Below are 16,166 nucleotides of genomic sequence, written 5' to 3' on the forward strand. Positions count from 1 at the left end.
TTGGCTCCCTGAATACATCTTTTATCCCCAATTTGAGGTAAAGATGTATGCAGTGACTTGTCTTGGTAGCCCAACACCCAGAGAACTCCTTCCATACCCAGAAAACTATGCAAATGTACAAGTGCAGAGCATGGCAAACTAAGCAGAAAAAGTAGGTGGTGAGGCTTCACTAATCTAAGTGAAGAGAACTTCTCATGCTTATCACAGAGAATAAATCAGATTCATCGTCACAATAATCACAGGACCACTCTTTCTGCTCCTAAGACAGATTGTACTCACATAACTGCAGAAGAATGGCCATACTGGCTCCTCTTCTTAATGCAAGGGAATACAAAGTGCTTCCCAAAGAAATGAGTGTGGCTCATTTTGGAATCTTACAAAATAAGATTATGATCATGCCAAGGAACTTGATAATTTAGGAATGAGGGCCATGTCCTGCTGCTTCATTTTTCTCTAATTCAGACTTATTTTAGAGTTTGTCCCCTCAGCTCATGGAGCCATTTCCTGAACACACTCCACACTGCAATCTCAGAAGCTGGAGCAGGCAAGCCAGTGAAAACAAAGAGAGAGAAGAAAACCCCTTGTTCCCTGAAACTCTTCCCTCGTGATTGTGTCCCTTAGTAGGAACCCAAGGTGAATTATGACTGAAGTTGTTCAAACTTTTTTCTCTTCACATTGAACCTTGGTTATTATAAATAAACAATTTATGAGGTACAACATGTCCATACTCTTTTGCAGTAAGACATCACTCAAACGTAGGATTGTAAAAGAGTGAGGGACCCATGTAGTATAATGTGCCTTCTGGTAGGACCTCCTTAGAACAGAAATTCCTCTGGAATTTCTTCAAAATGAGCTCACACAATCAATTTTTCTTTCGAGAAATGAGGAAGCATTAATCCGTAATAAGCAATGAGTTTTGTGCTGAAGGTAGCAATCAAGAGCAACCACAGGCCAGTTAAATAGCATAATGAAGGAAGGCTACAAGACTGTTTTTAGTACTCTATTTGAAATGAAATTATAATTCATAGCTGATCAAAAATGGACCATTGTGTTTTTCACATCTATGGCTTTTATCCTGCACTTTTGTTGTTCATTGTGGAGTTCTTTTGGGATTATAAAACACATGTAATTCATAACATCTTAAATGGGTGGTTGTATTTCTAAACCATCTTCTTTTTTTCTGCTGCTCTTTCCTTGTTATTAGTGAGCAAGGGTTGTAGTTAGCACTGTCTCCCATCCTAATGGCAGAGCCATTTGGAAAGCTGGGGTAGTGTAAAAATATTATTCACTGCAGCACATCACTTGAGACCCTAAATGGAAACCAATAGTGTGAAGTGTGAACCACAGCACACAAGGTAGATGCACAAGATGTACTGAGCTCAGAGCCAGAGCGCCACAGCCCACGCAAGGGCTTCTGCTGAGCCTTCTTGTCTCCAGTCTCCTTTGCCCTTGTGACTAAATATTCAGTACAGTCAAACGGGAAACACCAATAGTTTAGGGAAGGTTTAGATAAAGTGATGGCTTCCATAGCAGCAGGCAGCTATTCAGTAATCATAAACAGCTACCTTGGTTTGTAGAACATCCACATGTCTGAACACAGCTAAATCAAGCCCTGGCCACGTGTGCTTGGACATTGCTGATGTCCAGTGGCCTGTGGGCAGTCCAGTACTACCCACAAGTGTTCTCTGGAACACTATCTTATCTTAGTGAAAAATCAAAATAAGATGATATGTAAATGTTTAGGCACTTTTACCAGTGACTTTAACATTAGAATCATAAAAAGACCAGAAAAATTTAATAACATCATCATTTAAAATATCCTCTGTTGGGACTTTCTTGGCAATGCAGTGGTTAGCACTCTATGCTTCCAATGCAGGGCATGCAGGTTCAATCCCTGGTCAGGGAACTATGATCTCATATGTCATACAGCACAGTCAGAAATAAAAGAAAAGAAAAAAAGAAAAAAAAAAAAAACACTCCATGGGGGAAATGAGCATTAAAAAAAGTCCGCAACTGTACAATGAAGGTTAATTTCCTGTACCTTGTTCAGAAAAATCATTATTGCTATCTTTAATTTGTTATGGTTTAATCTGTGAAAAAAAATTGTGTTTCAGCTGGAGTTTCTGATATATCACATTGTGCATCACTTTGCAGTTAGAGTATGTTGGTAAAGGAGTCAGTAAATCCAGTTAAGTGTGCTTGCTGTTTTTCATATGTAAATTTTATTTGGGAAATCTAATTTCAAAAATAATATTTTTCAGTAACTTTGTAAATAACTATGGTATTATATTTCTAACAGGTTCCTTTTAATAGAGAAAGAAATAGCTAAGTAATAATGATAGTGAAATAAAAGTTAGGTTGGAGACATGTTTTTCCCCTGTATTTTAGAAATTAGATTCAATCTGATAGCTTATAAATTCACTTAATTCACTGGTTTAAAACTTAATGCTCTGGGACTCAGACGGGATAAAAGGGGATGGAAATTCGAGAAGTAAATTCTAAAATCAGTCCTTGATTGAACGTTAGTTTGTCAGAGCATTTTGGTGGTAGCACAAGTTGACAATGTAACCCAAAGTACTTTCATGATTAAAAATGAGACCATCAGGGCTGCAGTAAACTGAGTATAATTGCTGGATGGCAAGTAGGTCCTAGTGAGATTAGGATAGTATAAAGATTATGATGTCACTTTTACAACTAATGGAGGTATTTAGAAGGGCACAGTCTTCCATCCCTGTTATAGCTCCATCTTTATGATTAAGGAATATTTCTCAATTCATAATCCTAAGCAGTTACACTAAACAGGGAGATTTAAAAAAAAAAAAAAAAAACAGTTTTGCTGGAGAGCTTATTTCCTGTGAAAATGCAGACACCAAGTGAGACTAGCTGTGCAGGGTACCCTGGGGAAGCCTGTCATCGCCCTCAAGAGGCTTCTATTTCATTTTCAGTGTTGAATAGTGAAGCAAACAAAGCTCAGTAAGAAAGCAATCAGAACTTGGTCTTCTAATTTTTTAAGTTTAATGATAAAATACCCATTTTTCCATAGTATTTCATATGCACATTATAGAATATATACAGTATTTTACACTCATGTCCATAAACTTTTATGTTATATATAACATGTTATAGTATCATAGTTCGAAGGATCCCTATTGCTAAAATAAACCAATTTTATTCACTAGTTATATATAACTTACTATCCAAATAATTATAAGGATCAAAATATTTGGACTGGTGTACATAAATCAGCATATTATTGATTGAAGTTTTCACTTTCCATTTTGATATTTGATGACACAATATCATGTGTGATTTCGAAGATATGTGCATATTTTGGGTTCTGGATTGACTTTACTTTCAAATCAGCACTCTTATCATCAAAATCAAAGCTTAATCTTTGGAAATGGTGATTTTCTTTTTCCATTCTAATCTAAAAGAATTCAGGTATTTTCCTGCGTGTGAAAGAGATACATTTATAGACATATTCATATACGTAAAACAGGGTAAATCTGTCCATTAACTCCATGGATTTTAGAGAAAAAATCATGAAACACAAGAAAATGATTGAGGGTGAGTTCTAATTGCAACCAAAAAAAAAGATGAATTTTTAAATGCCATAAATGAATTTCAATTTTAATTCCCCATTTTCCCATCCAGAACAAGTGCCACCAAGGACCAGTTTTCGAATGGATTCTTCTGGCAAGTATTCTTCAGTACTCACAGTCCTGTGAATGAAACGTCTTCCATTTTGTGTAACAAATCATTCTTCTGAGTAGTATCAGTTTTTTAGTATATAATCGCCATGCTAATTTCACTCACCCACATAAGCGTATATTTAAGGTAGAGGGCAATTCTCACCAAATTTGACCTATATGGCAGCCAAGGAAAGAAACAAAAGTCAAAGGAAAACAATAATTTATTCATTAAGTTCTTTCATAAAATGCTTTAGTAAAAGACTAGATTAAAACACCAAGTACCAAAAGAAGCTATTAGATTGACTAAATCATGCTATCCAGTTGAGAAGCTTCTAGACACTTGTGGCTACTAGGTGCTTGAAATGTGGCCTCTCTGAGTTTGGATGTCCTGTGAGAAGTGTGTAAGATCCACACTGAATTTCAAAAACTTAGTACCAAAAAAAAGAAAAATATGATATCTCACTAATTATTGTGTTAGTGCTTAAATAGTATTTTGGATATGTTAGGTTAAGCATATTATTAAAATTGTATCTGTTTCTTTTTGCTTTCTAAAATATGGCTATTAGAATTAAATTACCTATGTGGCTTGCATTTTGTTTACATTGAACAGCACTGGACTAGATAATTGAAATAAGCTAGAGTATCTGAAAAGATTTGTGGTTTAGACATTTCCATAGAACTTACTAGAAATTACTTTACTTAAAAATTACTATAAACTTGCTAATGTAGAATGAAATTATTCTCACATCAGTTAAATACTGATAACCATTTATTTTTTTTAAACCATGCCACTTATAAAGTGCTACATTTTAATAGTATTTTAAGTTAGAATAGAATAGTTTGAAGCTTAAGAGCTTTTAGTAATAATTAAATTACTTAAATGTTTTTGACCTAATTATTCTGAAAAAATATTTATTAATTTGATTTAGGCTGAAATATTTAATTTTATGGAAATAAAGGAAGAAAAGGAAGATTTAGATCTTCCTACTCTTAAGAAGTACTTTGAACAGCTGTTTAGACCACTAGATTGAAAGCCAGAATACTGAAACAATTGTAGAAAAGAATGTTTCATAATAATAGTACTATTTCAGGTCTGTGGGCTCACAACACACATCTCTAGAGTGTTTCCATGATGACAGCTCATTATCCATCTCAGCATGTTCTAACACCCCTTGGAGGATATATGTGCTTGAGATCATTTCATTCTATAAGTTTCCATGTCATTTTTTTGGATTTGTAGAAAATATGGAAGATATTGCTCAGCATTTTGTCATCAGAAAATGTATAAAGTATTTGGTTTAGCTTTGTCTGAAATTTTTTAAAACATAATTATATATATTATAAATTAAACATAATTTATATGTATAATAATATATATTTTATACCAACTATAACATCTTTGTAGTTTTTAAGAGTATCTTAGAACCAGAGGGAAAATGAGACCTAGTAATTACAGGTGCAAAATGAAGGCAAGATTTAATTTGAGATTCTGAATCTTAGCTTATGGCACAACAAGCACATTTTCTGCATTTCTCAGCTTCTGAATGTACTATATTTAAAGCCAAAAGAAGAAAGAGAAGAACTATGTTTATGTAATAACTTAGATAACCTTGATATATGAGCAAAATGATTCCAAAATATATATTACTTGAAAGAGGAAAGTTTTAATATAGTTTGAGTGTATTATACTACCATACAATCCAGATTTTCAGGTTAAGAACCAATTCGAATATTTTGTTAAGTGTCCACACAAGTTAGGAAACTATTCTGAAAAATTATGACTCCATCCAGAATAAATAGATCTTCTATACTACTTCTCATATTTATAAAATGTTCTTTATCAAGCTATTTGTCATGATTTTGACTTGGATCTGTTTATTATAATTGTAAGGTATTTTGCTAAATTTAACTGCATAAGATGCTTAGGCAAAATTAATGGTAGGAAGTCCTAATGTAATTAGGAAGCTAAGTGAAATCTCAATAGTAGAATAGTGTTGTGGTTTATCAGGTTCACTAGATCGGAAACAATTAAATTTAAGACACATTTATTTAGCAACTCGTGCAAGCTATTCATAATGGAATATTATAAACAAAGATAATTATGCCATCACCAGGGTAGAATGTTAAGAAGAAACAATGAATCCACAGTCAGGGCCTTTGAGTGGACAGCTCCACCTAAAAATAAGAAAACCAGGATATGGAGTACCACAGAAATCAAGACTAGAAATTGCTTCTGGAAGGAGATCTTTTCTTGTTTAGAAACAAAAGAAATCAAGGATCATAAAGGGTGTGTCCACAGTATTAAGTGAGACATAGAAATCAAGCAGAATGAGCAAAGAAAAAATGGCCATTGGATTTGGTCATTAGGATGTCATCAGTGACCTTAGAGCAGTTCAGTAATGCCAAGAGCACAAAAACCAGACTGGCAGGAGTAAGTCAGAGAGGAAAGAGGGAAGGCTTGCGTCCAAGAGAGAAAAGGATGGGGAGAGCAGGGGAGTATTTAGAATGGGAAAATCTGACTTAATTTGAAAACTCTGGTTATTTGAAGAGAACCATATGCAGAGTGGGAGATGGCTTCTACTATGGCTAAACCGTGTCTGGCCATGTTCATATCACCAAAGGTTATAAAGAGAAAAAAGTGGAGAGAAGTGATTCTTTTAAGGCAGATATGTATTAGTTATTGATCTGGTAATGTTAGATTTGAGCAATAAAAGTTATTTAATTCCTTTTTAACTTATTCTGTATCTGGAGTTCTTTGGAAACCACCTTTGTTCCTTCCTAGTACTGTTTTTCCTAGATTTCTTTATGAGGAAAAGCAAAAAATAAATAAATAACATTTTTTCCAGTAGAAAAAAATATTTAATGAATTCATTCTCTGTGCCAGACTGGTAATAAGCCCATGGTGCTTATGTTTAATTAAAACATGAAAGGGGATTCAAGTACCAGAATTTAATTGACATGTTTACAGCAGCATCCCATGTGCCAAATTAATCCATAAAAATGCCATTCTTTGCATTTTTGAAGCTTGAATACATTCACAAAATTAATCAGTTGTGTTCAGTCACCTATCCTTTTCCTTGAAATTGTGCATAAAACCATCTTTCAGAAGCTAGACCAAGGGTACATAGAGCATATGAAGTCTTCCTGGAGTCTTAATGCAAAATAAGAATCAGCTTTTGAAATGATGCTTTTCTTTATTATGACAGAGGTTGCCCTGCTACCTGGATATAGTTTTTTCAATATTAGTGAGATCCCAGGATTTATCAGTAGTTGTAAATTCCATCCCCATAGCTTGTCCCAGAGGTCATGCAAAGTCCCACCTGAGACAAGGATCTTCAAATGTTTTATTTCATAAAGCCTGAGGATCCCAAGACCCACCTCTAAAGAACCAGCAACACTGGCCATGGCTAGCCATTGAACACCAGCATCCAAAAAGGTTTCTGAGTCTTTTAGTCCATTTCTTCACAACCACTGCCTCACCTTGAGTTGCACCACGCCATGCCTGAGAGCACCTCTGATGGTTTTTCAAACAGAAAAAAGAAGAGGAAAAAGAAGGGGAAAAAAGAGCATAAATACAGGAAAAATAAGGCAGAAAAGAAAGAAAAAAAGAATGTTGGTGGGGGCATGACTGAGTGACGTTGAGCGACTCAGGTCCCACTGAGTGTTCACCCAACCGCCTCATCTAACAACCTACTGGGTACATGGTCTGTAAACCAACTGGAGAGAGAAGTGAGGATTGTGAAACAGTGGGATGGAGACTGGCCCTTGAACTTCTTTGCTTTAAGTCCTTACACTGATAGGGGAAGAGATAAAGCATATTACAGTTGTTTTAAACATGTCATCCCACCAGAAGAGCAACTGAAGAAAAGTAGCAGAAACATCATAATCTTTCAAGAGAGCTAACAAAGTGGGGAGAAAGAGAAACATTTCAAGCTTTGTGCATGTAATTTTAGTTACTTTCTACAGCCAGGCTCAAATGGTATGGGGAAGGAAGGAGAAAACAAAGAAAAATTGTCTTTCTGAAAACTCTTATTTTCCTTACACACACACACACACACACACACACACAATACTACTGCCTTAAGGCACAATCTATCATTTAAACTTTTGTATCCAGTTGACTATTTCTCTTAAGTTTCCATGCCCTGCAGCCTCTGAGTCTGTGTTCCAAAATTAACAAAAAAGTTAAAAATAAATCACATCTGTGGCAGACTACTCTAATGGGTCTCTCTTTGCCTCTCTCTCTGCGTACATGTACCATGAAACTAGCCATCTCGGCCTGGAAGAGTGGAAGGTGAAGATGACATGGTTGGCATGTTTTGCCCCATGTTTGAAATCAGAGCAGTCAAAGCAATAGTCAAGAGATCGAAATGTCACCAAAGTGCACACAAAGAACAGGGGAAAGACAGTATGTGCTCTGCTTACCTCTTCAGAGTTAAATAAAACTAGCAAACATCTGTATTTTTCTCCTAATTAAAAAACAGTCCTGAATCATTCATTAAGGAAAAGCTTTCCAGTTCTCCCAGGAATCACAGAATTCTCTGACACAAGACAACTCCCTTGTACGTTGGCACATCTCAAAATTCCATTACTGGGACTGTTACAGTTTCAGCATCTCCTTGGGGGGAAGTTTCACTTAGCAAATAAAACGGATCACACAGTAAACTCATTTTAGAGCTCCTCATGCAATATGGATTGGTGCTAAAGCCACTGGAGGAACAATTTCTCACCATACTCAGCAGCGATGCAAAAATGAGAATATCTACAATTAGATGACAGGTTCTGGTTAAACATATGCTAGCTCTGTCATTTTAAGTGACAGAAGTATATCATGCTCTCTTTGTAATTTATATATATATATGTATGTATGGTCTAGAGTCCACTAAGCCTAAAGTAACCTAGAGGAGAGATTGATGTGAGCAGTCATACCATAACCACATTTTAGAGGTGTGAACAGTGATTGGGCATTGTCTGTCGTCTGCCTTTGTCTTTCTGCCTCCCTTGGGAGGAATATAGATCCCTGCTATGGTTTTGTAGGGCTGCTCTACCTGCTCCAGAGTCCTGAAGTTTTAGCACACTCCCCAATATGCGATTTCATATATGATGTTCTAGACCTCAGGATAAACTGAGCTCAAAAGTCAACTGAGACTCGTAGAGTATAGGGCAAAGGTTTCATTTTCCTTTTACCACATGAGTCTAATTAACTGTTTAATAGGAACTGAATTCTGCTAAGTTGTCTTATCTTTAAAATATGAATGATTATACAGTTCATAAAGGATGACTAATGGATGTGGAAATGCAGTTGGTTCTTATTCTTGAGCTTTATATTCATCGTTGACTGAGAAAGCCTTTGGTTCTACGTGCATCTGGCCATAGAAGGACATGAAAGTCATGGTCTTGGATGATACATACACATGTACATAGGTGCCTGATTCAGCTTTTTTTTTCCCCTTGAGAGCACTAGACACATGCGTATGCCTAAATTTCAGAAGTGAGTGACTTGCCTTCCTCGTGTGGTGGGAGGGCACAAAGGCGAGCCCCATCTCATTGTACGTTGTTTCCTGTCCCACTTCAGCAGCTTCACTTACTATGGACTCTAGAAAAGATTTGCCAGGCCATCACCAGCTATGACTATCACCATATGTCCAGATGACTAAGACATAGCTTCCTGTCCCATGAGGAGTCTCATCTGAAGTCCCATCCCAATTTCCAAAACCATCCTGATTAAATAATAAGAATTTAACATTTAACTGAATAATTGCTTCTGTCAGTTTTAATACCTCCTTTAAACCATTAAGGCCCAGAGATCACAAATACTTCTTAAGCAAAGGATGGCATTAATAAGTATTCCCCAAAGTTGCTGATTTTTGATTAACATCCTAACAGTGTGCACTCTAAAGTGTGCACAACCCAGTCGTGATTGAGACATTTGCCCCTGAAGAAGATTCAAAGGGCCAGGGAGAAGCTTAAATCCTATTTAAATCATATGCTCCTTTAAAAGTCAAAAGATTTCTTATGGTTTTAGCTTATTTATTCTAGAATTGAAAATGACATTCAGAGGAATTTCTCAGCTTTTTTTTAAGTACATTTCCGTTCTTTCGGCTAACTACAGAAAAGTATCCCTCATCAGCTTTATTTTGTTTTTTTTTTCTTTTTTTTTTTCATCAGCTTTATTTTGAATGTGTTTATGAAGTCAGCAGTCAATCTACTAGTGGCTTCCACATTTTAAATTGTTTGAGGGATAAGAGTTCACTTAGACTCTCATAAATTTCTAGTAATAAGTTATGAGAAACCTAAAGGAGCTTTTCAGAAAATTAAAACTTCACTCAAACCTCAGTAGAGAACAGTTTCAATTTTATGTTTTCTAACTTTAACAATTTTAAAAGAGACAACTTCTATTAAGTGTAAGTTTATATCCCCCAGCATGCACATGCTCACGCGTGCACACACACACACACTAAATGGGACACATCAAATCATAAACAGCTATTAGTAAATTACTAGACGGCACCCCACTCCAGTATGCTTGCCTGGAAAATCCCATGGTTGGAGGAGCCTGGTAGGCTGCAGTCCATGGGGTTGCGAAGAGTCAGACACGACTGAGTGACTTCACTTTCACTTTTTACTTTCATGCATTGGAGAAGGAAATGGCAACCCACTCCAGTGTTCTTGCCTGGAGAATCCCAGGGACGGGGAGCCTGGTGGGCTACAGTCTATGGGGTCGCACAGAGTCAGACATGACTGAAGCGACTTAGCAGCAGTAGCAGCAGCAGACTATCCTTTACCAGGTAGTTCCAGGGTGTCGCCATCTGTTCTCTCATGCTTCTAAAACAATCATCCTGATCAGAGTAACATCCCCAAAGTGGCAGCCAGTCTTCAAGGGCAATCTCAATGATTTCAGGAGAATAAAGAATTATAGACGCATTGATTTTTTTTTTCCCACTCAGAAAATGTGTGTACTCTTTCTGCCTATGGCAATACACTAGTAATGTCCTTGGCTGGTCACTGTTAATCCAGACTACCTAATTTTGGAATGCGTACTTTTTTGTCACTGTATATATATATATATATTTTATTATTATTATTATTATTATTTCTGTGCTCGTCACTACTCTTAACAGCACTCTCATTAATCGCATCCACGAAATTAATTTATCATTGGTGTGTCTAGTTCCTCAGGGGTTGGGGAAGAGGCAGGATTCATTACTCAATGGGATCTCCTTTATGCCAGGTCCAGATTATAAGGAGCTGGATGTTCACCTTCGCAGGATGGAGTCTGGATTTGGCTTCAGAATCCTCGGGGGAGATGAGCCTGGACAGCCTGTGAGTTGAATTATCTTTATTTCTACACTTTGGGTTATATTGTATATGTTTGGCTGAGATGAAATATCATTCAGTGTGATAGGAAAAAGAAAGTCATTTAGGACTCACATAAAAATTTCTGAGGTTTGTGTTTCTTGCTATTTAAGTTTCCAAAACTTGCCAGTGTTTCCATGCCAGTATATCATCATACATCAATGCACATTTCATTCAGAGAGAGACATTACTCTTTCTTAGAATGGATTGGATTCCTCTTGAATATTTCAGTTATTTAATTGTATTGGATCCCCAGTCTATTTGGGCAGCAGCTCACAGATAAACATGCAATATGACAGAAGATGTATGTGCGGAGATGACTCAGAACCACAGAACTGTGTATGTTTTCGATCGCAACTACAGGGGAGAGAAAACATGGCGATCAACATAAGTAAAATCAAGTTCAACACTGCAGTCTCACCAGATTTGAATTAGGTGATTACAGTGAGAGGATGTTCATGAACTCAGCTTCAGTTGGCACAATATTGGGGATATGGAAAGGGCTCTGAAGAAATTCTGTATAAATACATCTGAGTGAAAACATAAAATAACAGTGCTCATTAATATACAGAAAAAAACCCAACAAAGCTAGACTTCTGACAATGTATTGAAATAACAGCAATAAAACACTTATTGTGTTTTATGATACAAAAGATGTACCTTAAATGCTGCTGCTAAGTTGCTTCAGTCGTGTCCTACTCTTTGCAACCACATAGACGGCAGCCCACCAGGCTTCCCCATCCCTGGGATTCTCCAGGCAAGAACACTGGAGTGGGTTGCCATTTCCTTCTCCAGTGCATGAAAGTGGAAAGTGAAAGTGAAGTCGCTCAGTTGTGTCCAACTCCTAGCGACCCCATGGACTGCAGCCCACCAGGCTCCTCCATCCATGGGATTTTCCAGGCAAGAGTACTGGAGTGGGGTGCCATTGCCTTCTCCAATACCTTAAATAGTACCTAGTATGACTAAGTTGGGCTTCCCTAGTGACTCAGATGGTAAAGAATCTGCCTGCAATGCAGGAGATCTGGTTTCAACCCCTGGATTGGGAAGATCCCTTGGAGAAGAGAATGCCTACCCACTCCAGTATTCTTGCGTGGAGAATTCCATGGACAGAGGAGCCTGGGGGGCTACAGTCCATGGGGTTGCAAAGAGTTGGGCATGACCGAGCAACTAATACACACACACAAGACTGAGTCAGGTTCATAAAAGGTTCATAATTGGTCTTTAGGTCCTGAAATACAATCAAGTCCTTTCCTATATATAAATGCAAGTAAAAGGTTAAACTGCAAAATAAATGTAAGGGGAAATAACAAGGTTCCAGTTCTTCTCATAATGCTTATTTCAATACAGTCTTTGAGATGCACAATTCTTCTTACCTTGCTGGACACTCCTACCCCTACAGGCTCATGCTTGTCTGCTTTGTGGGTAAACTAGCACCATATTCACAGCACCGTATTCCCTTCACACACCTCCCCCTCTTGAGAGGTAGAAGGGATTGCATGACTAAGTCACAAGGAAGGCATAGCATCAGCTGGTTCAAGAAGGGAAAGGCCTAAAAAAAAAAAAAAAAAAAAAGAAGGGAAAGGCCTAGTTGAACTTAGCCTGGCACAAAAGCAGTAACAACAGAAGCGATGGAATTGTTACCCAAATGAAACACATATTGCTCAGAATGAAGCTCAGGTGTGTGAGTGCAGTATGGTCACTATCCAGCCTCAGGACAGCTTTCTACTGGGTGAGAAGACAGGATATCAGGTTCCCAACCCTTCTGAACATTGACTTTGTGCTCCCTGCCCTTTCTCCCTTCCAGTGGGCAGGCATCCAGTATTTATGATAAGCTTCCTCAGATTACAAGTTTTACTGATCATCATTATTGCATTTATTTGGATTTACTCTGGTTTATTCTTTCATTTGAATAATTTAAAACACAATCAGGCTGCAAGTTACAATTTTACAGTTAAACCATAAAGTAGAAGCCTAAATCTCCCTGTTGCTTTCAAAGCCAGAATGTAATGTCTTGAAGGCCAGAATATTGCACCTCTGAAAGACCATGTCAGGAAAGGTGAATCTACCATAAAGATCTCCCATGTGCCTTTCCTTCCTGCTTTCCTTCACTGTAAGTCCAGAGATAACATGCAAACAAAATGCACTAGCCTCATTTAGTTGCTATTGTGCTACAAAGGGAGAGGCGTGTGAGGTGACTTAGTCCCGAACCACAGGAGGTCTCATAAATTATATCAAACGGGTTTCTGCCTCCATGTAGATGAAATGGTATTGACATCTCATGATGCACATTAAACACGACAGCATGGCTTTCAGCAAATAATGAACAGCAGGACCCCAGCTCAAACAAAGTGTATGGGCATTTTTCCTGCAAGAGGAAATACTTTTCACAGTTAAATAACAATAGAAATAGAAAGAAATTAAAAAAATTGCCACAAAGGAATGAAAATGAGATTTCCAGCTGTGATCTGAAAAGAGATGGGAAGACATTGAGATGAAAAGGCTTGGAAAACACTGCAGTGGAGAAAGGCCTGTGTGGAGAAAAAACGTGCATGGAAAAAGAGAGCTGATGATAGGCATAGGCCTTGGCATGAGGGTCCAGTGCAAACTTGTGAAAAAGTTTCAGAAAGCAAGAGCCTGAAATCTGCTTGCCACCTTGTCAAGTTGCCCTGGGCTATAATTACTGAAGATCAGACTTGCTGGGTTTAGACTGACATTAGGTAGTATTGGGAAAGAATTAAAGCCTAATTCAAAGGACTGCAAAGGTGGTTTGCGTTTTGTTTGTTTCTTAGTTTTTGTTCTCTTTTGTGTGTGTGTGTGTGTGTTAGTTTTCTCCCTGGCTTACGGGGATATCAGCCACTTGAATGTGAATTGCTATTATTTCATATCAAATACTTCATTTTGTTCTGTGCCCCTACAGCCTATAAGATAAAGTAGAGCTATTGAGGTTTTGCTTCTTTTGCTTTTTTAGAAAAGACAGTTGAAAAGATAAGGCCAGATCAGTTGTTTGGAGAATGGGTGGGGACGGGGCGAGGTGGGGGAAGGTTGGGGAAGAAGAGAGTCTTTCTTGATCTGTTTTTCTGCAGAGTTGTTTCTTCAGGGCCAAAGCAAGAGAGGCAGGATAAAGAACTCTCTCAAGACCAATGAGAAAGCTGATGAGTGGGGCTGAAGTGTCCTCAGAGGTTGAAGGATCCAGTGAGGTCAGAGGGAGGTGAGAAGTAGAGTGTTTGTTGGGAAGGCTCACTAACCAGTGGAGCCAGGGGTCACCAAGGCCAAAAGGAAAATATAGACTAATGGCTTAGGGAGCCCTGACCATGCACTCAGCAGACCTGGAAAGTGACCAGTGCGATGCGGCAGGAGGCCCAAGCCAGGCACCGGAGGGAAGGTCCTTCAGTGAACATAGAACATGACCAGTGCATCACTCTGTGGCCACCAGACCAAATGAGAACACTCAGAACCTTACTGCTCAGAGTGTGTCAGATTTAGAGACCAGGGGCACCCAGCACCTCTTGGGAGCTTGGTAGGCATGTGGAATCTCAGGTTCCACTCCAGGCCTGTAAAATCAGGCTCTCAGGGTAAGGGCAGAATTCTAACAAGCTCACGGTGTGAGTCATGTGCACCGTAAAGTTTGAGAACTACTGATTCAAAGGATCAGATATTCTGAGGTATGTTTTCAAGAACTTAGATGAACATAAGAATATATATACATATATATATATATATTTATGGAAGTCAATATGAGTTACAGTGTAAGAAGGAATCATAGATTATCTAGTCCCTGCAGTTCCAGTGGCAGATAGGAAATAAACTACTCAAATGTGTCAAGTGTACAAAGCATATTTGAATTAAAGGGGAAAAAAGTGGGTTATTTTCTTGTCTGAATAGATGCACAGAGCTGGCTCTGTGTCAGAAGTGAAACACAGGACATGAAGGTGCAAATTGGCCAAAGGCTAAAGGACACCAGCAGTGGGAGCCAGAAGCAGAGACAGCGTAGGTGGTCAGCCTATTCCCAGCAAAGGCAGCAGCTCCTGAAGGAAGGAGTGAGTGTGGCTCCTGTATGTGACTCATGGGCGAGTAGCCCTAACGCCACTCCAGTCCCCATGCTCAGCTCAGCTCAAGCTTGTTTCTTAACCATAGCAACTTTTTTTTTGAAACAAGTTAGGATGGATTATACAATCTAATTATATAATAATATATATGCATATAATAATTATGCAATATATATAATAAGTTATGTTGAAGTATTATGTTGAATACACTATAAGTGAATTTGTAAGATTTGGTGGAACAAACTGAAGATTGAAGATTAAACCTTCAAGTTTAAAAAAAGTGTGTCCAGTGAACTTCAGTCTTTGCTCAGATGTCAGCTTCTCAATGAGTCCTGCTCTAATCTGCCCTAACACCACCTCAGCCACAAAGTTGACACCCACCCAACATCCTACCTTGGTGTATTTTTTTCCACAGTACATGCCTACTAACACACGGCATATTTTTTTTCTGTGTCTTTACTGTCTGACTACTGGAATGACTCTTTAGGATGGGGATTTTGTTCATCGTTCACTGAAGGGTTCCTAGCACCTAGAAGCATCCCTAGACTCCATGAATATTTGCTAGATAAATGAATTACCTAGTGAGGAAAGTACTTCATATCACAGCAAGCAAATAGAAAAAACAGATGTTTTACTGGGATTCTCTGTTTAATGGATGCTATTAAACTAGTCATACAGAAGATAACTTCAAGAGTATTTCTTTGCTGTTTTCCCGCAGAGGGAGAGGTATGAGAATTTTCCGATGTGAAATTTTGTTTTTGCTATTTTTGTAGAGGGCCCAGTTGCAATGTTAGCTCTTAGTTGTAACCTATTTTTTTTACTCCTTTTCATGAGTTAAAATCAAAGTTACAGCTGAATGGTGGTAATTAAGCTAAGAATTTCGCTAGCCATTTTTTCTCTATTCCTAGCTGTAAGCTCTCCCACTGAGGCACACAGGAAAGTTAAAGGTTGAAGCATTTTCTTTGGGCTAACCCAGCCAAATGCAGCTCTTCACAGGGCAGTGGAAAAACATAAACATTCATTTTAACTGGTTTTTGCACAAAGCACTTACTAAATCTTTGAAGTGCTCCAT

General features: G+C 38.0%; 1 protein-coding gene across 14 annotated transcripts in view; it reads left to right on the plus strand.

Annotated features, from left to right (window-relative positions):
- The window catches only part of MAGI2 (membrane associated guanylate kinase, WW and PDZ domain containing 2), a 1,467,480-nt gene that overhangs the window by 1,269,550 nt on the left and 181,764 nt on the right, over window positions 1-16,166 (plus strand). For 10 of the 14 annotated variants that reach the window (XM_059886037.1, XM_059886040.1, XM_059886038.1 and 7 more), the window contains 2 exons: window positions 3,655-3,696; window positions 10,924-11,015. In XM_059886037.1, coding sequence (XP_059742020.1) covers window positions 3,655-3,696; window positions 10,924-11,015 — 134 coding nt within the window. The remainder of the gene's footprint in view (window positions 1-3,654; window positions 3,697-10,923; window positions 11,016-16,166) is intronic. The other 4 variants (XM_059886041.1, XM_059886042.1, XM_059886045.1 and 1 more) reach the window with 1 other exon arrangement.

This window comes from Bos taurus, chromosome 4, assembly GCF_002263795.3.
Source record: "Bos taurus isolate L1 Dominette 01449 registration number 42190680 breed Hereford chromosome 4, ARS-UCD2.0, whole genome shotgun sequence".
Classification (NCBI taxonomy): Eukaryota; Metazoa; Chordata; class Mammalia; order Artiodactyla; family Bovidae; genus Bos; species Bos taurus.